At 46.9% G+C, this 24,351-nt stretch overlaps 1 protein-coding gene across 1 annotated transcript; it reads right to left on the bottom strand.

The window, feature by feature from the left end:
- Nucleotides 1–8,195: 8,195 nt before the first annotated feature.
- Nucleotides 8,196–8,993, bottom strand: LOC134609308 (synaptonemal complex central element protein 1-like). Its single transcript, XM_063452986.1, has one exon. It carries the CDS (start codon nucleotides 8,991–8,993, stop codon nucleotides 8,196–8,198), a length of 798 nt encoding a protein of 265 aa, XP_063309056.1.
- Nucleotides 8,994–24,351: the final 15,358 nt, after the last annotated feature.

Genomic DNA, 24,351 nt, shown 5'->3' with positions numbered 1-24,351 from the left:
AAGATTGCAATGCACATTGTCCAGAAGCACAAGTATAAAATACAGACTCCTTGTAACAATAATGTAAATAAAATAATATTGTAAATTAAACATACTTCTTATGTATCTGTACAGAATTCTACTTTTCTGTGTTGTTTTGTATTAGTGGATTCTAGTGTATTTTTGTGATTTTGAGCTACAGTAATTACTCCAAAAGTGTCATGAATTCAGCAATTCATCTCCACTGACACATCATTTGCATCTTATGTGCAGGTCGTGGAATGAGAGTAAAGGTTATGAGCCCGGAGGAGAGTGAAACCTTAATGACAACTCCTGCTCTACCCACTGGTATGTAAAGCATTTCACAAAATAGGTTTCATGTTAATAAATCTGTGATATCATTGGTATGAGGGTTAACCAGTAATGTACATGTATCCGGAGAAATGCTGATCCACTACCCGGATGATTTCCTTGGAAAACTGCTAAAAAGGGTTAATGATTATTATTATGATTTATTTTATTTTTAATGCCCCTCCTTTCCCCCCTCTATTGGTTACTTTTCACTTGATATGTGAATAAAATCAGCATTCAGTGACATCAATCAGCACAGGTAGAAATCCAATGAACATGCCCATCTATTGGGCAATTAGTTTGGGTCATAGTTTGTCTACAATACAGCTTGATAATTTATATATATATATATATAACTCCCTGATTAATAACTGACTCAAGGCCGGTGCAAGGATTTTTGGCTACACAGGCGAAGATGAATTTTGCCGCCCCCCCCCCACACACGAATAAGATGTATCTTTAGCGGTGTCTCATATCCAGCCTTTTGAAATCCCCATGTAGTGTATTGTACCCCCTTTAGTGTGTCTTACACCCCCTTGTATGTCTCTTACAACCTCCATGTGTATCTCCTTTCCCCCCCAGCCCCTTTGTGTGTCTTTCTTTCCCACAGCCCTTTTCTGTGGGTCTCTCCCCTCAGCCTGTTTTTTGTGTGTCCCTCTTCCCCTCAGGCTCCTTTGTGTAACTTTTCCCTCCCAAGCCATATAGACATAGATATATAGCTACACACACATACAGGCACACAGTCACAGAAATATGCAGGCACACAATCAAACAAACACAGCCATACAGGCACACAGTCATACAATCAACACATACAGGTACACAGACATACAGTCATACAGACACACACACAGAGACATGCAGACACTGGCATATAGATGAATAAAGACACAGTTATACAAACACAGACATACAGAGACATGAAGATGCAGGCATACAGAGACATACAGAACAAGGCATACAGGCATGCAGAGACATACTTACACAGGCATGCAGGGACATATATACACAGACAGTCACACAAAGATATACAGAACAAGGCATACAGAGACATATGGATACGGTCATACAGAGACATACAGACACAGGCATACAGGGACATTCAGAAACACACGGACACAGTCATATAGAGACATACAGACACAGTCATACAGAGACATGCAGACAGGTATACAGAGCAGGGGCAGATCCAGAACCTAATCTTGGGTGGGGGGGTGGGGGTAGTGAGTTTTAGTGGGGTAATAGGGGCTCTAATTAAGGAGTTAAGGGCTGTAGTAGGGGGACAGGGGCTGTAGTTGAGAGTTAGGGGCTGTAATTGGGGGCTTAGGAAATGTAGTGGGGAATTGGGGATGTAGTAGGGGGTTAGGGACTGAAGTAGGTTGATGGCTGCAAGTGGGAACAGGGGCTGTAGTGTGGGGGATATGGGCAGCAATTGGGGGAGAGGGGCTGTAGTGGGGGTAAGGACTGTAGTAAGGGAATAGGGGCTGTACTGGAGTTATGGGGTAAAAGGGAGTGGAAGGGATGTGAAGTAAGGGAGTTAGAGGCTGTAGAAGGGAGTATAGGGGCTGTGGTGGGAGCAAAGGGGCAATGTGGTTGGAAACGGGCAATATGGTGGGAAACAGGGGCAGTAGAGGGGGACACAGGGGCAGTATGGTGTGGGCACAGGCTGTAACGAGGGACACTGAGGCAATAAAGTGGTGTCACAGGGACAGTATGGTAGGGGGTAAATGGGAAGTAGAGGGGGGACAGAGGCTGTTGAGGCGGGTAGAGGAAGTAGAGGGGGGAGACAGGCAGTAGAGACGTGTGAAAGGGAGGCAGGGGGCATGGGCTGTAGAGGGAAATAAAGGAGGCACAAGGGATAAAGAGGGGGCACAAAAGCAATAGGGGGAAGTTAGTGGGGACAGGGGCTGTAGAGTGGGGCATGGGCTGTATAGGGGCACATGGGCAGTATGGTGGGGCAGAGGCTTTAGAGGGAAAGAGGGGCTGTAGACAGGGCAGGGGCTGTAGAGGTGGCAGGGGGAGTATGGTGGGGGCAGGGGGAGTATGGTGGGGGCAGGGGGAGTATGGTGGGGGCAGGGGCCGTATGGTGGGGGCAGGGGCCGTATGGTGGGGGCAGGGGGAGCATGGTGGGGGCAGGAATAGTATAGTGGGGGCAGGGATAGTATAGTGGGGGCAGGGGCCGTATGGTGGGGGCAGGGGGAGTATAGTGGGGGCAGGGGGAGTATAGCGGGGCAGGGGGAGTATGGTGGGGGCAGGGATAGTATAGTGGGGGCAGGGGCCGTATAGTGGAGGTAGGGGCCGTATGGTGGGGGCAGGGGCCGTATGGTGGGGGCAGGGGCCGTATGGTGGGGGCAGGGGCCGTATGGTGTGGCAGGGGCCGTATAGTGGGGGCAGGGGCCGTATAGTGGGGGCAGGGGCCGAAAAGTGGGGGCAGGGGGAGAATAGTGGGGGCAGGGGGAGTATAGTGGGGGCAGGGGGAGTATAGTGGGGGCAGGGGAGTATAGTGGGGGCAAGGGGAGTATAGTGGGGGCAAGGGGAGTATAGTGGGGGCAGGGGGAGTATGGTGGGGGCAGGGGCTGAAAAAAAAAACACGTTTTGATTTAAAAAAAAAAAAATGCTAGTTCTTCCCCCACCCCCTTCCCCTCCCCCTCCCCCTCTCAGAGACTTACCTTGGACCAGGGAGTGGAGAGCCTTACCCCTGGTGGTCGGCTGGGACAGGCTGCACTGGAGGCTGGAGCTGCAGATAGAGTCAGGACCGCTGGGGAGTCTGGGAGCAGTAGAAGTCCCGCCCCCTTCTGACATCATCAGAGGAGGACGGCTGACTTCACTGCCAGGCTCCTGCTGTGTGCTGGCTGCAGGGAGAGAGGTGAGATTAAAAATCCGAGTCTCCAGCCAGAGGCAGGGGATTCGGATTTTTGCGCCCCCCTCCTCTGGCGCCCTAAGGCGGCCGCCTGTGCCGCCTTATGGACGCGCCGGCCCTGAACTGACTGATAGCTCAGAGGAGATCTATACATCTATTTTTAAAAATCATTACCGTTATAAGCCACTTTGACAGCTGAGAGTGGGCCAGGTGTTCTCTGTATTATCACCCGTTCACTACGAATTACTCAACTTATTATTCCCAACCAGGAATAATAAATATCCCTGGCTGGGCTAATCTAGCAGGATAAAGGGAAGCAGTGAAATAATGTTAAAGGAACACTATATGGTCAGGAACAAAAACATGTATTCCTGACCCTATAGTGTTAAAAGCCACCATTTAGCCTCTCCCTTAGCCTCCTTAGAAGAGGTTAAAACGTACCTTATTTCCACTGTCACGCAGGTCCGCCGGCGCTGGCCCTGCCCCTATCTGCCTTCTTGATGACATCATCAGAATTTACGATATTTAGCCAATCCAACGCTTTCTCATAGGGAAAGCATTGCATTGGCTGAAATCGGCAAGGAGTCGTGATGTGGGTAGGGCCAAACACCGTTTTGGCCAATCAGCACCTCCTCATAGAGAAGCATTAAATCAATGCATCTCTATGAGATAAATTCAGCTTTGCATGGAGACGCTGAATGGCAGTGCTGCCTACTGTGCAGCACTGTCCCAGGAAGCACCTCCTGTGGCCATCTGAGGAGTGACCACAGGAGGTGTCCCTAGGGGGCAATGTAAACACTGCTTTTTCTGTGACAAGGCAGTGTTTGCATGAAGATACCTGAAGGGAATGATTATACTCACCAGAACAACTACATTAAGCTGTAGTTGTTCTGGTGACTATAGTGTCCCTTTAACTTCTACATGGCAGAGAATTGGGCACTAAAACTGCTTCATTAAGCTAGAGTTGATGTATAGGACTCCTTTAACACTGGTGATTTTGTAGAAAGTGTTCAATATTGTCTAAACACTGTGATATGACTCTGTGGTGGAACACAGACAGTGATCCAGGAAATTAAAGCCGGATGTGTTCTGTTTTAATTGCAGCTTCACCAATGGCTATTGGCAGTTATCTGTATAATAAACATAGCCAAACCCAAAGCCCTGGGACAGTAAAAACCTGAACTGCGTGTTCCTCCATATTAAAAATGTCCTGCCCTCATCTTGGCAAACCTTATCACTGCGGGTGCTATAATACTCACTTATCTACAAGGCACAATCACTGTGTGAATTGGAGTACCCAAGCATTTGCAGTGTCAATGATATACATCACTGACTAAGGTTAAGTGTAGGAGTCTGAAAAAGAATCCCAATTCAGTGTTTAAATTTTTTTGTGATTGTCAGATGTGTTCCAGAGTTAGCAAGTCATAATAAACACAACACTTGCATCTTGAACTGATTTCTCTAATATAACCGTATATCTTTTAGTAATTCGATCACACTTATTCTGAGTGTATGAAGTGGAACTGGCACGCTACTCTAAGTAATCTTAGCCCTTAAATGATACACTTAATACTTCAGTAATGGCAGACAGCCTGATTTGACAGCGCCAGACAGGACTCCGCAAACTGGTACCGTTGGTTTAAAAAGGGTTAAGAAATTACTTTTTTTTTTAATTTTATTTTTTTTTATTTAGCAGATTTTAGAAAAAACAAGTACAATTTGATTCTAGAATTGCTATAAATGATAGCATGTTGAATGGTTGTATATCTGACCAAGAGTGAGAGCAGATCTGTGTGGTTATAATTTAAAATTGGTTTTCACCCAATGTTCTTTTCCGAATGATTTGGATCGGTACCAAATGACTCTGTGTCAGGTTTTGCCACACTGCGTATTATATATAAACACTAAAATAACATGTGGTACTGCTTACAGTGAGATAACAGACTTCACAGATATCACGGATAACACAACAAATGTCAAGAACACTAAGATTTAATGAATGTTGACATATATATTCCATGTGCGGGGGACCACGTTTGAACACTTTTTGGCAAATGTTTTTAGAAAATGCATTCTGCAAGGCTTCATTAAGCTGAAACAATGAATTTCTGAAGAGTACAGCTGGTGTGGAGAACCAAATCATATGCTGTTGAAGTGCTTGCTGCACTGTGGGGATCACTGGAGGATCTTATAGTTTCTGTACTTCTCCTTTATCGAGTCACAAAAGTGCCGAGGTTTGCATTTAACCTGGCCCAGATTTCCCTAAATGTTCTGCCAGATGATCTAATATGCTCACTGCAAACACAGGTTTAATTTGTAAAAAGACATTACAGCACTTACAGTTCTTCTATATCTCTTTTTCTTTATTAAGGGGATACTATAAATGCCAGGAATACAAAGCTATATTCCTGGCACTATAGCTCCCTCTGCCTCCCCCCTTCCTCGCGCTCCCCTACCCTAGTAAATAAAGGGTTAAAAAATCCATTATTTAGTTACCTTTTCTCAGAACCAATGCTGCACACACCTCCCCATATGAAAGCACTGAATCAATGCTTTCTTATAGGGAAATATGTGACGCTGGAGGTCCTCATGCAGAGCGTGAGGACGTCCAGCATCAGATACCGGACCAAAAGCATGTTTCGATTCAGGGCGCCCTCTAGTGGCTATGTGGTAGACAGCCACTGTGGGCAGAATTAGAGATGCAATGTAAACACTCTAGTTTCTCTGGAACTGCAATGTTTAGCATTGCAGCAGTAGGTGCAAAGGGACACCGCACCCAGATCACTTCAATGAGCTAAAGTGGTCTGGGTGCCTACAGTGTCCCTTTAAGTAAAGTCAAAGCAGAAATGTGTGCCCACTCTGTCACAGGTATCATTTGCCTAATTGGTTATAATCTTTACTTATTTACTTATGGACACAGTGTCACCAAAAGAGTACCATTTTACAAAAAGAGTAGATTTCAAAAGAAATTGGTACTTTTATAAATTAATCTTGTTACACCCCCTTTGCTGTCAATCAGACAGCAGGTCCTGTTACTTCCTGGTTTAGCTCAATGGCGCTAAACTCAAGAGGCAATTGCCCAGAGCACCTGCCCTGGAAAGACTTCTCATAGAGCTGCATTGGGAAGTCTGTGATTGGAGAGCCACAGAATGACTGGACTGGGTAAGAAAGGGAGGGCTTTCAAAGGCAGCAGACAAGAGAACTGCAGCTTTTGTCAGCTGCTTTTAGATATAACCCAAATAAAAAATGCATAATTAAATGCATGCATGTTTTCATTGGGGTTATATCTACTAAATAGTGATCGTTTTATATAGGTAGTGAAATGTTACCTAATTTCCTTCCATCAACATATGATCGGTACACAATACCAAGCAATACTGTACACTCGACACTCAACAAAGTCTGGAAGGGATGAATGGATGTGTTCACAGGAAAACATGGTGAGTCTGGTAAACCTGGGTACCAAATTAATGTATTCTCATTTAAATGTATTAACCATTTAAGAGTCAGGTAAAACAATGGTTTTACACTCACAGACCAATAACTTCATTAAGATATTGGAATTTAATTTTTAAAAACAATACAAACCTTGTTTAATTCTTTGAGTGACAGATACATAAACTACATTTTAAAGCTCATCTGGTACTTAAAAATGAAGAGTTGGCATGTTAATATGTGTATGTTTACTGATACATTCTTAAAATATTCTCCTTACAGTGTGGTTTTCAATCTTTACATCTCCAAACTATAGTGGTATACCAAGATGTCCCATGCCTACGGTGCATGCACAGAGATATTGTGGAGATACAGGGGTTTATTTATGACAAAGCAAATGGAGGTCAGATTGTGAATCCAATTGCTAAATACAAGACAAAGTTGTAGATTTGGAAACATTCTCTAACCCAGTTGTTTCCACAACATTATTACTTTATTATTTTGAAATGTTGTTTTCAGTTCATCACCAAAAGGTTTAGGCACCAATCATGTCCATAGCATCCACCAAAGGTTTACTGACAGAGACATCCACATCTATAATAACAAATAAATAAAATATTAGGACAACTGATAAAAACAAGAAAAATAGCATATATGCCTCCACCACAAATAAAGATTTTTAAAGATTTTAAAAAGAATTGCAATTATTTCATTTAACATATTTTAGATGATGCCGTTTCTGCTTTCCTAACAGATATTTAGAATAAAAATCACAGTTTCTATCCTGCTCCCCTGTATATAGAACAACTGAATTGTTTCTCTTAATTATTAGTTGGGTGCAAAATCAGAGAGCGGTCCTAATCTATCTACAAAATACCCCGATGCTCTCAATCTGCACTGCCGATTTTACTTAAAGAAGAAACAAATTCACTTTTTTATAAATATGAGAAAAACACACTTTTTTGCTGTTAATGCAAGAACTTTTTAATAAACTGATAAGAGCAACAATATCCAGTGTGAAGTGTTTTGTACTGAATATTAGAAGTATCTTTATGGACAGACAAGGGGTCAGAAGGTAAAGGATCTCATCCATCAAACTCCATATTCCGTGGACCATTTTTTTTAGAATGGAAAAACTTTGAAACAAACTGATCTGAAATGTTTCTCCAAATCTGCCATCATCACAAGGTGCTGCCCTTCCACCTGGAACTAACTCATATAAACTCAGAGAGTCCATTGAACAAACATGTCTGCATTTCTTATCCTTTATATACAGTTGATGCCATTCTTTAAGAAGAATATAAATGGTCATATGATTTGACTAAAGGAACATGAAACTTAGAAGCTTTGTCATGGCATTGTTGCCATGAAGGGATTTGAAATAAAACACAATGCAAAACATCTTTAACTCGAATAACAATGAAATAAATCACATGGAGTCAAATAAAGGCTGAACGGGAGAAAACGCTGAACAGTGGTCCTTAATAACCAATGTCCTGATAAAACCTTCTACAACTTCTTGCCCTGCTTGTGGCCTCCTTTACACCTTGTCCTGCTCATGGCCTACTTCTCATGGCCTCCTTTGTGTCTTGGTCTGCTCCTTAGCCTCGCTCCCACTGAACATAATCTGTGCGGAAGTTTCTAAATCTATTCTTGCGGCTTCCAGCTCATTCATTAACATCTTGTATTTTTCCTGTGAGTGTGTGTGACGCTCAGACATGGCCTCCAGCTTAGCCTGAGCGCTGGCGTTCTCCTCCTGAAGTAGGCATTGTGCACTCATGGCTTCTGCACTCCGCAGGAAGATGTCCTCCGCAGTCGGCGCTACTCCATCCTTCCTGAGCCGTTCTGCAGCATGCATCACCTCAGCCAACTTGTTCTTCTCCTCACTCTCTTCGATAAGCAGTTGTTTTTTTGATTCTTCCATCTGCGATATTTCCAGGACAAGTCTCTTATCGTTATGGAGCTCACATAGACTCTTGTGTTTCCTTATCAGCTCCTCCAGCTGGTTCTCAAGCTCCATCCTCTGCTTCCTCCGCTTTAACTTCTCCTCCTGGATCTTCGAGGTCAGGCTCTCTATTCTCTCATTGTGTGTCTCTGAAAGTTGTTGCTGTCTTTGGTTGTCTGACATCTTTTTGTCACTATTGAGTTGCAATATACTAAGTGTCTCTTGCTTCTTGTCCAGCAATTCTTGCAGATGCTTATTTTCTCCATTTAATTCATCCAATTCCTTGGTCACGGCATCGTACTGCATCTTGTGGCCCTGCAGCTCTTTACTCAGAAGATGTTTAGCTTGCTCAACCTTGGTTATTCTGTTAACCAGATCCTCGGTCTTCGGTTCCAAATCTCCACTGGGCAGAGTGGACGCCATGTTGTGGCACAGGCTGTATATTGTACGTGACTATGAATATAGCAGTCTATAAATACTTCCTGTCACAAGATGTGTCTACGGCTGTTTCTTGTAACGGTGTGTATCTATGGGTGTTCACTGTCACTGTGTGTATCTATGGGTGTGCCCTGTCACTGTGTGTATCTATGGGTGTGCCCTGTCACAGTGTGTATCTATGGGTGTGTCCAGTCACAGTGTGTATCTATGGTTGTGTCCAGTAACTGTGTGTATCTATGGGTGTGTCCTGTCACTGTGTGTATCTATGGGTGTGCCCAGTCACAGTGTGTATCTATGGGTGTTTCCTGTCACTGTGTATCTATGGCTGTTTTCTGTCACAGTGTGTATCTATGGGTGTGCCCTCTCACTGTGTGTATCTATGGGTGTGTCCTGTCACAGTGTGTATCTATGGCTGTTTCCTGTCACAGTGTGTATCTATGGGTGTGCCCTGTCACAGTGTGTATCTATGGCTGTTTCCTGTCATAGTGTGTATCTATGGGTGTGTCCTGTCACAGTGTGTAGCTATGGGTGTGTACTGTCACAGTGTGTATCTATGGCTGTTTCCTGTCACAGTGTGTAGCTATGGGTGTGCCCAGTCACAGTGTGTATCTATGGCTGTTTCCTGTGACTGTGTGTATCTATGGGTGTGTCCTGTCACAGTGTGTATCTATGGGTGTGTCCTATCACAGTGCGTATCTATGGGTGTGCCCTGTCACAGTGTGTATCTATGGCTGTTTCCTGTCACAATGTGTATCTATGGGTGTGTCCTGTCACAGTGTGTATCTATGGGTGTGCCCAGTCACAGTGTGTATCTATGGCTGTTTCCTGTCACAGTGTGTATCTATGGGTGTGCCCAGTCACAGTGTGTATTTTCCAGTCACAGTGTGTGATATTTTTCCAGTCATAGTGTGCTATTTTTCCTGTCACAATGTGAATTTTCCAGTCACAGTGTGTGCTATTTTTCCAGTCACAGTGTGTATTTTCCAGTCACAGTGTGTGATACTTTTCCTGTCACAGTGTGTGATACTTTTCCTGTCACAGTGTGTGCTATTTTCCAGTCACAGTGTGTATTTTCCAGTCACAGTGTGTATTTTCCAGTCACAGTGTGCTATTTTTCCTGTCACAATGTGTATTTTCCAGTCACAGTGTGTGATATTTTTCCAGTCACAGTGTGCTATTTTTCCTGTTACAGTGTGTATTTTCCAATCACAGTGTGCTATTTTTCCTGTTACAGTGTGTATTTTCCAATCACAGTGTGTGATATTTTTCCAGTCATAGTGTGCTATTTTTCTAGTCACAGTGTGTATTTTCCAGTCACAGTGTGTATTTTCCAGTCACAGTGTGCTATTTTTCCTGTCACAATGTGTATTTTCCAGTCACAGTGTGTGCTATTTTTCCAGTCACAGTGTGCTATTTTTCCTGTTACAGTGTGTATTTTCCAATCACAGTGTGTGATATTTTTCCAGTCACAGTGTGCTATTTTTCTAGTCACAGTGTGTATTTTCCAGTCACAGTGTGCTATTTTTCCAGTCACAGTGTGCTATTTTCCAGTCACAGTGTGTATTTTCCAGTCACAGTGTGCTATTTTTCCAGTCACAGTGTGTGCTATTTTTCCAGTCACAGTGTGTATTTTCCAGTCACAGTGTGTATTTTCCAGTCACAGTGTGCTATTTTTCCTGTCACAGTGTGTATTTTCCAGTCACAGTGTGTGATATTTTTCCAGTCACAATGTGTATTTTCCAGTCACAGTGTGTATTTTCCAGTCACAGTGTGCTATTTTTCCTGTCACAGTGTGTATTTTCCAGTCACAGTGTGTGATATTTTTCCAGTCACAATGTGTATTTTCCAGTCACAGTGTGTGATATTTTTCCAGTCACAGTGTGCTATTTTTCAGTCACAGTGTGCTATTTTTCCAGTCACAGTGTGCTATTTTTCCAGTCACAGTGTGTATTTTCCAGTCACAGTGTGCTATTTTTCCAGTCACAGTGTGTATTTTCCAGTCACAGTGTGTATTTTCCAGTCACAGTGTGTATTTTCCAGTCACAGTGTGCTATTTTTCCTGTCACAATGTGTATTTTCCAGTCACAGTGTGTGATATTTTTCCAGTCACAGTGTGCTATTTTTCCTGTTACAGTGTGTATTTTCCAATCACAGTGTGCTATTTTTCCAGTCACAGTGTGCTATTTTCCAGTCACAGTGTGTATTTTCCAGTCACAGTGTGCTATTTTTCCAGTCACAGTGTGTGCTATTTTTCCAGTCACAGTGTGTATTTTCCAGTCACAGTGTGTATTTTCCAGTCACAGTGTGCTATTTTTCCTGTCACAGTGTGTATTTTCCAGTCACAGTGTGTGATATTTTTCCAGTCACAATGTGTATTTTCCAGTCACAGTGTGTATTTTCCAGTCACAGTGTGCTATTTTTCCTGTCACAGTGTGTATTTTCCAGTCACAGTGTGTGATATTTTTCCAGTCACAATGTGTATTTTCCAGTCACAGTGTGTGATATTTTTCCAGTCACAGTGTGCTATTTTTCAGTCACAGTGTGCTATTTTTCCAGTCACAGTGTGCTATTTTTCCTGTCACAATGTGTATTTTCCAGTCACAGTGTGTGATATTTTTCCAGTCACAGTGTGCTATTTTTCCAGTCACAGTGTGTATTTTCCAGTCACAGTGTGCTATTTTTCCAGTCACAGTGTGTATTTTCCAGTCACAGTGTGTATTTTCCAGTCACAGTGTGTATTTTCCAGTCACAGTGTGCTATTTTTCCTGTCACAATGTGTATTTTCCAGTCACAGTGTGTGATATTTTTCCAGTCACAGTGTGCTATTTTTCAGTCACAGTGTGCTATTTTTCCAGTCACAGTGTGCTATTTTTCCTGTCACAATGTGTATTTTCCAGTCACAGTGTGTGATATTTTTCCAGTCACAGTGTGCTATTTTTCCAGTCACAGTGTGTATTTTCCAGTCACAGTGTGCTATTTTTCCAGTCACAGTGTGTATTTTCCAGTCACAGTGTGTATTTTCCAGTCACAGTGTGCTATTTTTCCTGTCACAATGTGTATTTTCCAGTCACAGTGTGTGATATTTTTCCAGTCACAGTGTGCTATTTTTCCTGTTACAGTGTGTATTTTCCAATCACAGTGTGTGATATTTTTCCAGTCACAGTGTGCTATTTTTCCAGTCACAGTGTGTATTTTCCAGTCACAGTGTGTGATATTTTTCCAGTCACAGTGTGCTATTTTTCCTGTCACAATGTGTATTTTCCAGTCACAGTGTGCTATTTTTCCTGTTACAGTGTGTATTTTCCAATCACAGTGTGTGATATTTTTCCAGTCATAGTGTGCTATTTTTCCAGTCACAGTGTGTATTTTCAGGATAGTCAGGAGGCTTCGAATGGGGCCACACATCTGCAACGCTAGATAAAAATAAATAAATGAGTGCAAATAGAGTCAAGCAGATTTTACACTGTAATTATGTAGAAATGTTCTTACATTTTATCTTTTGGTTGTAATAGAATCATACCAGAATGGAGACATTCAGTTTCAGGTATCAAGTATTTGACAAGTGGCTAAATAATTAAAAAACCTAGTTTGATTGTTCTAACCATGCCCCATGGTGCACATTTTGCTGCCCGAGCCCACTGGCTAACTGCAGCTCTCTATTCGTAGCCAGAATGCACACATTCTCCTTGACTTCCATAGGATTCATAGAGGTCATGATCTGTTGGCCAAAAGTGCACCCTCTAGGTAAACAAATAGGTCAAAGATTAACCTATTAACGTCACCCAGAGGTGATGGCTACATTCCTGAAACATGTAAGAAATAGAGTATTTAGGTAGTAAGTCACTTACTGGTTATAAATTAGTAACACAGTGCAAAGTACAACTACTTGTGAATAGATTTTGGAAATGTGTTAGAGAAATGTGTGCACCTCCTCTCATAAGTTCTGATACACAGGGGATCCTGAATATATTTATTGTTAATATACCTGTTTGTACTAGACTAACCTATACCCACTAAACTACACTACACAAACCTATTTGTATATTGTTTTCTTTTTTCTTTTATTTATATTTTTTAAATGTTGCTCTCTTTTTTTTTTTTTTATTTCTTCTTGGCTTGTTCTGTTCAAGGTAAACCACTTGGACTGGGTTTGTGTTAGTGAACAGACATAGGCCACAAAATAGGGAAAGTGTCACGACTACTAGTGTGGTCCAGCACGCAGAAACTATGTAAACATATACATATACAAGGAAAGGGAAATAAAAGGACAGAGCGTAAACCGGACCTTAGAATGGCCGGACTAATACGCTAGAGACAGAGAATGGTCAAAGGGAAAGCCGAGGTCAGGGAAGCCAGAAAATACACAATACCGTAAACACAAGCCAAGTCAGGGAAACCAGAATGTAGAATAACCAAGGAAAAGCCAAGATCAGGATACCAGGAAATCAGAAACACGAAAAATGAGCACTCTCAGGAAACCAGGAAACGGAAACCACGACAGGGCAAAGTACTGGGGTGAGTTAGGGATTTAAATATCCCTCTCTATGCTCTGATTGGTCAGAGGGCGACCTCTGACCCCAAAACGTGCGTGTGCGTTGACGTCGTCACGCACACCTTGGTATAATTCCCGGGGGCGGGGCTAGTGATAGACGCGACCACGCGGTCGGCGCCATCTTGGATGCCCAGAAGACCTGGGGGAGCAGTTCCCGGCTCGCCGACGAGCAGGTAAGCTCGTGTTGTTGGCGAGGCTGTGCCGGTCGGGCACGGCCGTGAGATTCGGCGGGCCGGCGACCGCAACAGTACTCCCCACTCGAAGACCGCTCACCGGGCGGGAAGGACGCGGCTTCAGAGGAAAGCGGTTGTGAAACGACCGGACAAGACGGGGTGCATGAACCCTGTCAGCAGGAACCCAACAACGTTCCTCGGGACCATAACCCTTCCAGTCAACAAGATAGGACAAGATACCTCTGGACATTTTGGAATCCATTATAGAACGAACTTTGTACTCCTCCTGGTCACCCGCTACCAAGGGCGGAGGAGGTGTGGATATCCTGGTGTATCGATTGCAAGTAAGGGGCTTGAGCAAAGATACATGAAACGTATTGGCAATCCTCATATGAGCAGGAAGCGCCAAGGAATAGGTCACTGGATTGATGCGTCGGATGACTCGAAAAGGACCTATGTACCGAGGGGCAAATTTCATGGACGGAACCTTAAGTTTGATATGTCATGTGGAGAGCCACACCTTGTCACCTGGATGATAGACAGGATTGGCACCCCGTTTCTTGTCAGCTTGGACTTTTGCACGTAACGAAGCCTTTTGCAGAGCTGAATGAACGGAATCCCAAGTATCATGAATAGATTCTAAACGGGTGTTTAAAGCAGGAATGTCCGTGTCTGAGAATTCAGAAGGGAAAATAGTGGGGTGATAACCCTGATTTACAAAGAATGGACTATGATTAGAAGATTCATGAGTCGCGTTGGTCCTGGCGAACTCAGCCATGGGTAAGAGTTCATACCAGTTACACTGATTGGCATTGATAAAACGACGTAAATAGGCTTCTAAAGACTGATTAGCCCTCTCTGCTGCTCCATTTGTTTGAGGATGATAAGCTGACGAAAAGGAGAGTTCGATGCCCAATTGTTTACAAAAGGAACACCAGAACCTAGAAATAAATTGGGTACCTCTGTCAGATACTATGCTTTTGGGTACACCGTGTAAACGAAAGATCTCTCTCAAGAATATCTGAACTAGATCTTGAGCAGATGGTAATTTTTTAAGTGGAATAAAATGTGCCATCTTCGAGAATCTATCGATGACCATAAGGACTGTATTGAACCCGTTTGAACTGGGTAGATCCACAATGAAATCCATGGCTAAATGGGTCCATGGAGCATTAGGTACGGGCAGTGGTTGTAACAGTCCAGGGGGTGATCTAGGAGGAACTTTAGAAACGGCACATATTTGACATGCCCCCACATAATCTTTGATATCGTTCCTAAGAGTAGACCACCAAAACCTCCTGGAGATAGCAGAGAGGGTTTTATGGACTCCAGGATGACCTGCTGTGAGGTTATCATGGAATAAATCAAGTACCTTTTTTCTTAACGGAGGTGACACATACAGTTTATCCTGCGGTTTTCCCACGGGTGCCTGAGTTTGATCTGCTATTATGGCACAGAAGAGTGGAGAAGACACTTCGGAAACTGTGGTGGCAATGAGGCATTCTGGAGGTATGGTAGGAAATATCTCTTGTTCAGGAACTTCATCTGTCTCAAACTGTCTAGAAAGTGCATCTGCCTTTGTGTTCTTAGTTTCAGGCCTATAAGTAATTACGAAATTGAATCGGGAGAGGAACAATGACCATCTAGCCTGACGAGAGGACAATCTCTTAGCGTCCCCAATATAAGCCAAATTCTTATGATCAGTGAAGATCAAAAGTGGCTCTTTGGAACCTTCCAAGAGATGCCTCCATTCCTTAAGGGAAAGTACAATGGCCAAAAGTTCCCTATTCCCTATGTCATAGTTCTTCTCTGCAGGTGTGAGTTTGCGAGAGTAAAATCCACAGGGATGTAAAGGCGTATCAGGATTTTCTCTCTGAGACAGAATGGCTCCAACTCCTGTTTCTGACGCATCCACTTCTAGGATAAATGGCTTGGTTGGATCAGGATGGGTCAGGACAGGTGCTGAGGAAAATAAAGATTTTAACTGTTCAAATGCCTCTCCTGCTTCTTTGGGCCAAGATATGCAATTTGCTCCTTTTTTGGTTAAATTGGTTATAGGAGAAATTACAGAAGAAAACCCTTTAATAAATTTGCGGTAGTAATTCGCAAAACCTATAAAGCGTTGTGTAGCTTTAAGGCCCTTGGGTAACAGCCACTGTAAGACTGCCTCCAGCTTGCGGGGATCCATCTGGAAACCGGACGGAGATATAAAATATCCAAGGAATTGTATCTCCGTTTGGTCAAACTGGCATTTCTCCAGTTTACAGTAAAGACCGTTCTGTAACAGGGTTTTGAGTACTACTCTCACATGTTCGTGGTGTGTCTCTAGGTCTGGGGAATAGATGAGAATGTCGTCCAGGTACACTAGAATGAACATGTGGAGGTACTCTCTTAGGACATCATTAATAAAATCCTGGAATACCGCTGGAGCGTTGCATAATCCAAACGGCATAACAAGGTAACTCTGACAAGGAAACGGTTCTTAGTCAATTTAGGGGACATATACATCACACCTAAGGTCGGTCCCCGTACGTGCCTTAGGTGTGCAAGTTTTCCGGCCGAACCGGGCATGACAATCTTTGATGCCCCTTCTTGCCACAATACATACATAGCCCTTCATTACGTCTGTGTTGTCTCTCTGCCTCAGTGAGTTTAGCACTACCCAATTGCATGGGTTCAGGTTCTGGAGGAGGAGCTTGGCTACTCACCACTGGGTTAGAGAAACGAGGAGCTATGGACAAGTTAGGACGTCTATTACGTTGTTTGTTTTTCTCTCTTTCTCTGAGCCTGTTATCGATATCTATCATGTAATGAAGCGCGGAAACGCCATGAAACTGCTATGTTTACAGCAGGCAGGGTTAACCCTAGATGGACCTGGCACCAAGACCACTTCATTGAGCTGAAGTGGTCTGGGTGCCTATAGTGGTCCTTTAACGTCTTAAGGACCAAACTTCTGGGATAAAAGGGAATCATGACATGTCACACATGTCATGTGTCCTTAAGGGGTTAAGGGAAAAACATTCTCAACTGTGCATCATAAATATTGTGAAGGTTACAAACCCACAAATATGTCAAATCAAGGCGTAGCAAATTGTGTTTAGATGTTATTGGTAATGTCATGATGTAGTCTATGGTATCGTGTATTAGCGCACCATTAGTAGTGTTTGATTTATCTTGAATTAGTGAGGTAGCTCCTATGTCCAGCTTCCATACCACAGTTGTGCTCCCTAGCACTGCAGGCTACCCGCCCATCTGATTGGTTCTCATGTTTGTCCCTGCTCCCGCCTCTCCCCTCGCCCCGGTTTGAGATGGTATAGGCATGGGCAGCGTGCTAGGGTGTAGGAGCGTCGTTCATCATCCTGGGTGGGCCAGCGACCCGATTTTCCTGTCTACGTCGGGGTCAATGCCTGGGTATCTTCTTCCCCACTCCCCGTGTCATCCCTCTGTCGGCTATATGTCAGCATGCTTTGTAAATCGGGGGGGGGGGGGGGGGGGGGAGGGGGGAAGGAGGGTGAGGGGATGTATTTTCCAATACTGGGGCAAGATTTGTGTCGCTGTGTTCAGTATTCATGCGCTCTTTGATTAGTGCCTCAATTCAATATTTTTGGATAGGCTTTCAGATGATTTAATATTTTGGATAAAATTTTAACATGATTTGTTTTCAAAATATTAAAATATCAAAATATATATCACATACATATACCACTGATGTATCACAAAATATCAGCATATTTTTTTTTTGGTAAATCTGTTTTTATTGCAGATTTTGACAGTAGAAACACATGACAGGTCTATAGTCGCCATTTGGGCAGTCGGAATCCAGGACAAACCACCCCCATAACCTAACCCAATAATACACAGACACTAAGCAGTATGGGGAAATTTGTCCACAGCTTTATTAACCAATAATTATAATAATAATAATAATAATAATGATAATAATAATAATAATAATATCGATAATAAATTAACAGGTTTTACTAGCACTCACCAATTCCCCTACTCGGAATGCCCCAAAAAACGCCAAAACAAACGCTACTTTGAACAGTAAAGCCTCAAACCCATCAAAACAAACCTCAGGCAATATACCCACCAAATCCCCCAGCAGCCGCACCGACACCGGGCGCCTGGTATCCGGCGCCCTGCGCCCCTTGCGATAACCCTTCAGGGCTTGCCTGATGACGAAGGTCTTGGTAAAGTCCTCCTTCCCATGCCACCGAAACCAAAACGCCATCGCCGCCATGGATCTGTCCACCACGGCAGGGGACGGCCCTTTTGTCAGCAACTGACAGGTGTACCACAAGAAAGCGTCCCGCAGGGCCTCCCCGCTGTCCATGGCCAACCCATCCAGTGATCGTTCCCACAAGCCCCAAACCTTACTGTACGAGGCCCAAGTGGCCGGTGCCAGAGAAGCCTTCACGAGTCCTCCAAGCAGGACGCCCCCAGCTGCCAAATCTCGTCCGGGCAAGCCAGCCCTTCCTTCGATGCCCCCGGCGCCACCAGCCAGAAACGGGACCACTGAAAACGAGATAGAGCATCAGCCACCTCATTCAAATAGCCGGGAACATGGCGCGCGCGAAAAACAACATTTCGGGTCATACACAGCAATACCAGTCGCCTAAGCAGCTGAACCACCGGCCTTGAGGCCGCCGACTGGCGATTCACCGCGTGAACCACCGCCATGTTATCCGAGAAAAATACCACTTTCCGATCGCGCAGCCTGTCACCCCATAACGCTACTGCAACGACCAACGGGAACAACTCCAAGAAAGCCAAGTTGCGCATAAGAGGGCTCGAACCCCAAGAGTCCGGCCACCGCTCCGCACACCAGGAGCCCCCGAAATATGCCCCAAAGCCTACACTGCCCGAAGCATCCGTAAAAAGCTCCAGCTCGGCCGATGACTGGCCCTCCTGCCGGAACAACACCGTCCCATTAAAATCACGCAAGAAGGCATCCCAGATGCCCAAGTCCGCTCGCATGGCCGCCGACACCCGTACGAAATGGTGCGGGGACCTAACCCCCGCGGTAGCGGCCGACAAGCTACGACTAAACACCCTTCCCATCGGGATGACCCGACACGCAAAATTGAGCAACCCAATCAAAGATTGTAGCTGCACCAGAGTCACCTTGCGCGCCCCAGCAACAGCAGCCACCGCCCCTCGAAGCCTTGCCAGCTTATCCTGGGGCAGCCGGCATTCGCCCCTCCCAGAGTCAATCTCCAGACCTAGAAAACTCAGACACGTGGTCGGGCCCTCGGTCTTGTCCGCCGCCAGCGGAACCCCGAATTGGCCCGCCACCCACTCAACCGTTCGCAGCAGGCGCAGGCAATCCAGGGAACCCGCCGGTCCCACACACAGAAAATCATCTAGATAATGTACAATAAGACGACTCCCCGCTTCCACCCGTATCACCCATTCGAGAAAAGTGCTGAATTTCTCAAAATAGGAGCACGAAATGGAACAGCCCATGGGCAGGCACAAGTCCACGAAGTAGGCCCCTTCAAAGAAACACCCCAGTAGGTGATGACAGTCCCGGTGGACCGGCAGCAGCCGGAACGCGGCCTCGATGTCCACCTTAGCCATCAGGGCCCCATGCCCGGCCCGCCGGACCAAATCGACCGCCCGGTCGAAAGATGCATATGACACCGAGCACAATTGCTTATGAATACCGTCATTCACCGACTCCCCTTTCGGGTATGAGAGATGGTGAATGAGTCTAAATTTACCCGGCTCCTTCTTGGGGACCACCCCAAGTGGGGAAACCCGCAGGCCCTCCAGCGGAGGCACCACAAACGGGCCTGCCATGCGGCCCAGTCCGACTTCTTTGCCCAGCTTTTCCCTGACCACATCCGGGAAGTCAGCCACAGACTTCAGGTTGCGCAGCCTCCCTTGACCCCCCCGTCGCTCCTGAAACGGAATAAAGAACCCCGCCGCAAAACCCGCCAGGAGCACCGCAGCGTCCGCCCTGTTACCGTAGCGGCCTAGCCACGGCTCCATCGCGCTTAGCTTCACTGGGGTGAGGCCCAGGGGAAGCGGATGCACCCCCTCCCCCCGGCGCGACAGCCGCACCGGCGCCTCCGGACTTACCCTTCTTAAAGCAGCGGTTGAGCCCATGAGCTCCCCCGCAGCCGGAGCACTCATGCTTGAAACGACAGGAGGCTCCCCATTTGCATTGGCCCTCGTTATAGAGCCAGCATAAGCCCTTTTGTAAGGTGGCCGACGAGGCGGACTGCCCCCTGGCGCCGGCCGAGCTCTGAAAGGGCTGCGCCTTTTGCGCCATCATTAGCTTCATCCAGAGCGGCAGATCCATTTGGTCCCACCGCATACCCGGGTTAGCCGCCAGCCGCTGCCGAAACTGCACGTCGTACCTCCACCAGGCCAACCCCCCGTAAGTCCGGTACGCCTCCCAAATGCCATCCAAATAGCAGAACAAAGACGAGCACAACCCCGGCGATTTTTCGCCGAGCACGCTAGCCAGCACACAAAAAGCCCGCAACCAGTTACCAAAGGACTTCGGTATCTTGCGGTACCGCTTCCTCTTCTCCTCCTCCTCCTTCTTCTCATCCTTCTTATCCTCCTCCTTGAGGTCAATAAAGTCCTCTAACGGGAGGAGGGAGAAAATCTCACAGAACTCGCCCTTCCATATCTTATCCTTCACGTCCTGTTTCAAATGGACCCCCAGCGGGCCCGCAAAAGATACGTACGCGTGCTGCCTAGCCGCGTCGGGGATACCCCCGGACAACTCAGCCCTTTCACTCCCAACCTCCCCTACATCCTGCGGCACCACCAATTCCCCGCCCGTACTAGGCCCCGCGGAATCCCTGATCCGAGAACCTGAAGCCACTGCACCCGGAGCCCACACCTGACCAACGCCGCTAGTGTCACCCCCCGCCCCCAATGAGTGGAGTAGTGCCTGAAGTGTGGTAACTAGTGCGCTAGAGTGTAGTGACCCACTGGACTCACCGGCCAAGCCCCCCGACACCGGAGCGGTGGGGGCTGCAGTACAGATCGCCTGACGTCCGGGAAGAGGAACTTCCGCCGCCATCTCGCCGACCGGGGAGCCCACCCGGTGCCCAGCCTGTGAGGAAGCAGAACGGCTCCGAAATCTAGGACAAGGAGAAGAAGTCCTGGGTAGGGGGTAACGAACATCCACGCCCCTCCCGTCCCGACCCCGGGAGCGCCTGCTCCGCACCGAAGCCTCCCGCTGACCTCTACCACCACGTGGCACCCGGGAACCCCTGGGGCTACGACTCCTCCCGTCTCTACCAGCATGCCGCCCCTGCTGCCCATACCGAGGGGCTGCCGCACCTTCCCCTGCTGAGCTATCCGAGGGGGAGCAGTGCCGACCCGACCGCCCCCGAGCATCCCGGGACCCCAGAGATCTAATGGGCGAGGGACTGTCGCTACTACTCCTGGAACCCGGGCCCCCCCTGCGCCCCTCCACTACGGAAAGACCCGGCTCCCGGCCTACCCTACGCCCTTGCCTAGCTACCTCCGAAACCCCCTCCCCCACCCCCTTACCTCTGACCCCCTGCTTACCAGACCCCAATGGCCCCGAACTACCCACCACCCCTACGGGAGACCCTCTGTCCGACCTGGCCCCCTCCCGGGAACCCCTACCACCCTTAGAACTCACTCCTTTAGAGCCACATTTTCTCTTCGGGGCCCCAGGGCCCTCCCCCTTTCCCACTAAGGCCTGTGCACCCCCATCCGGCTTACTCCCGCCCCCCCCCAGTGGCAGAGCTCCCCCGAACAACCTTCCCGCCAAGAGGGCCCCGACCTGAGCCCTCTGCACTTGCCTGATGCCTGCCAGGCCTGCCATGCGGTCTCCCGGATCCAGCCTCCTCATTGTCTCCGCTGTCCGATGGGGGGGAAGCCCTCCTGGGCCTCCCCTCCGTGGGTCCCGAAGCACCAGGGGGCCGCCCGGCCGCCTCCGACCTGCTAGCAGCCGCGCCCCCGTCCACGATATCCCTTTGCCGCCTAGTGCACATCCGAGGCTCCGTCCGCACGCGGGGAGGCAAGGCCTCGACCACGCGGCTCCCGGGCCTGCTGCCGGTCGCAACTGGAACTCCACTGCTACCGCACAACTTCACCGGGCCCCGCGCCCGGGCTTAGCCTCCTCGGGGGCCTCCGGGCCCGGACCGGTCTCCCGCCATCGCTGTCCCGATCTGCCGCCTCCGCCAGGGCAGGGCCAAGCTGTGCCCGTAGCCAGTCCACACCCTGATGCCGTGCAGCCGACCTGATCCCTTCCAGCAAACGCTCCACGTCGTCCATTGTTCCTGCAGAGGAGACAAAAGAAATCCGACCAAGCAAAGTCCGCGCACACCGAGGAACACAAACTCGACCAGGTAGGAAGTTAGAATGACTCACCTAAAATGGCTGCTCATTTAAATAGCCAATCCCACTTACCCATAATTCCAACCCTCGCTTACTTCCTCCTAAGCCCGCCTCCTAACCCCTGTCAAGGCCTTTTTCCGCTTAGCTGCGCTCTAGCTACATGGGGCTACATTACAGGAGTAGGGTATATCAGGTGGGACACGCAGGTCACCGACATAGCAAGATCATGAGCATTACATTTGTGTGACATGCGTTCTCGTGATTTTCCCATGGGAGGCTTGTGTATTTCTCTGATTGTTTTAGCCTGAGGCCTCTGCATGTAGAGTCCCATGTGACCTCTGTTATGCAGTTTGTCACCTTTTCACTGAGCTGGTTTCATGCATTTGCCTATGTTTTGGGCCTAAGGTCTCTCCCATGTATATTTGGAGCTGCGTCAACCCCGGTAGGGTTTGGTCCTATTCTGTCTTGTCGGTTGTGTCTTACCATTGGATCTAATTGGGGTATGGTTGTCATCTTCATTTTAGGTAAGGTGAGGTGTATTGGTGGGTGGGTGGTGTTGAGTGTGATCAGTAGTGTTGTGGCTGCATTTATGGCATTGACCTTTCCGTGTTCAGTGTGTTATGGGTTACAGCCATATGTAATGTGTGGCTTGTGGTGTGCCGTTGAGCTTGTTGAGTGGGCAGATGTCCGTGTTTGTGTATCCTTTTTCTCTTGTGAGCGTTGCGATGGTTGAGTGTTGGCATAGTGTCGTCTGTTTTCCATGGTGGTGTGCCTCTCTGCTCCTGATTAGTGGTTGTGTTGGGGGGGGGGGGGGGGGAGGGGTAGGAGGAGGAAGGGGAAATGAAAGGATAGGTGGGGGGGGTTGCTAGTGGGAGTTCCATACTACAGGGGGCCCGGGCCCGTCCGCGCATCTACCCCGGTTCCGCGAGCTTCCTCGCCCTGTGAGTGTTGGGCAATATATGCAAATCACAGTTGCCACATTTCCACGTGTTTAGTTTCTCGGCCTGTTAGGGAGGCATGAAGTGCTTCTGCACTCTGTATATCTTCAACTCGTCTAATCCATTCCTTTTTCGTTGGGATGTTGGTTGTCTTCCAGTAGGCCGGTATTGATGCCTTAGCCGCATTCAAGAGGTGTCGAAGTATTGATTTTTTATAGCTCGAGATCGTTTGTTGTGAGATGTGTAGGAGGGCGAGTTCCGCAGACCAGTCAGGAACATCCCCCAGCACCCGAGTCGTCTCAGTTTTTACCATGTCCCAATATGGGAGTATGACTCGGCATTCCCACCATATATGTAGTAGTGTGCCTCTGTCCTCCTGGCATCTCCAACACGTTGGTGGCACTGCCGGGAAAATTCAATGAATTACGGTTGGTGTTCTATACCAGAGGGATAGCAGCTTGTAATCTACTTCCTGGTAGTAGGAGCTCATGGAACTTTTGTGTTGCCATATCAGAGCTTTATCCCACTGTGGTGCAGTGAACGTCTTGCCCAGAGATTCCTCCTATTGTCTCCGGAAGGTGGCGTTGTTTGTTTGGGCATCCGTTATTAGTTGTTGGTATAGCGTTGAAACTGCGTGGTCCAGTCTGGTTCCTTGTTCGCAGAGGCCCTCGAACCATGTTAGTTCCCTGTGTAGGCGCTCCTTATGTGCGAGCGTGGTGTAGTATTGTTTCAGTTGCATATATCGGAAGGTAGTCATGATGGTCCTTGGTCTACCTTCCAGGAGCGATTCTAGGTCTCGCATTTTCCTAAAGTTATATTTAGGAGAGGAGTTAATTTGAAGCAAATTCTAGCACCAAGCACTTTTCGATCTGGAAGCAATAAAGTTAAACGTAAAGAAGGTTACTATACATGTGGGAATTGCATTAGTTGCAATCACCAATATAAAAGTACCACAAGTTTTGTTAGTACGTACAATAAGAAAAAGTTTAGAATTAAAGGCACAGTATCCTGCTCTTCGACACATGTTGTATACCTACTCACATGTGGGTGTGGGTTGCAATATGTGGGAAGAACAGGAAGAAAAGCAAAGGTTAGGTTCCAGGAACACAGGAACAACATCAAAAATCATATGTTGACACATTCAGTACCAGTGCATTGTAATAAATGTCCATCTTTTAGTTGTAATGCCCTCCAATGTACCATCATTGAACAAGCAGCCTTAGATGAAACAGGTGGAGATCTGATACTACTACTGAGAAAAAGAGAGGGCTATTGGATACATAGTTTACAAACAATGCAACCAAGGGGACTGAATGTTGATTTTGATTTAATTTGTTTTCTTC

This window comes from Pelobates fuscus, chromosome 4, assembly GCF_036172605.1.
Source record: "Pelobates fuscus isolate aPelFus1 chromosome 4, aPelFus1.pri, whole genome shotgun sequence".
Taxonomy (NCBI): Eukaryota; Metazoa; Chordata; class Amphibia; order Anura; family Pelobatidae; genus Pelobates; species Pelobates fuscus.
Note: the sequence above shows the minus strand (reverse complement) of the source record. Positions and strands in the feature narration are given on the sequence as shown.

Bases quoted from the DNA above. Each gene is read 5' to 3' on its own strand.
- LOC134609308 (XM_063452986.1), bottom strand. From the start codon at position 8,993: ATGGCGTCCACTCTGCCCAGTGGAGATTTGGAACCGAAGACCGAGGAT.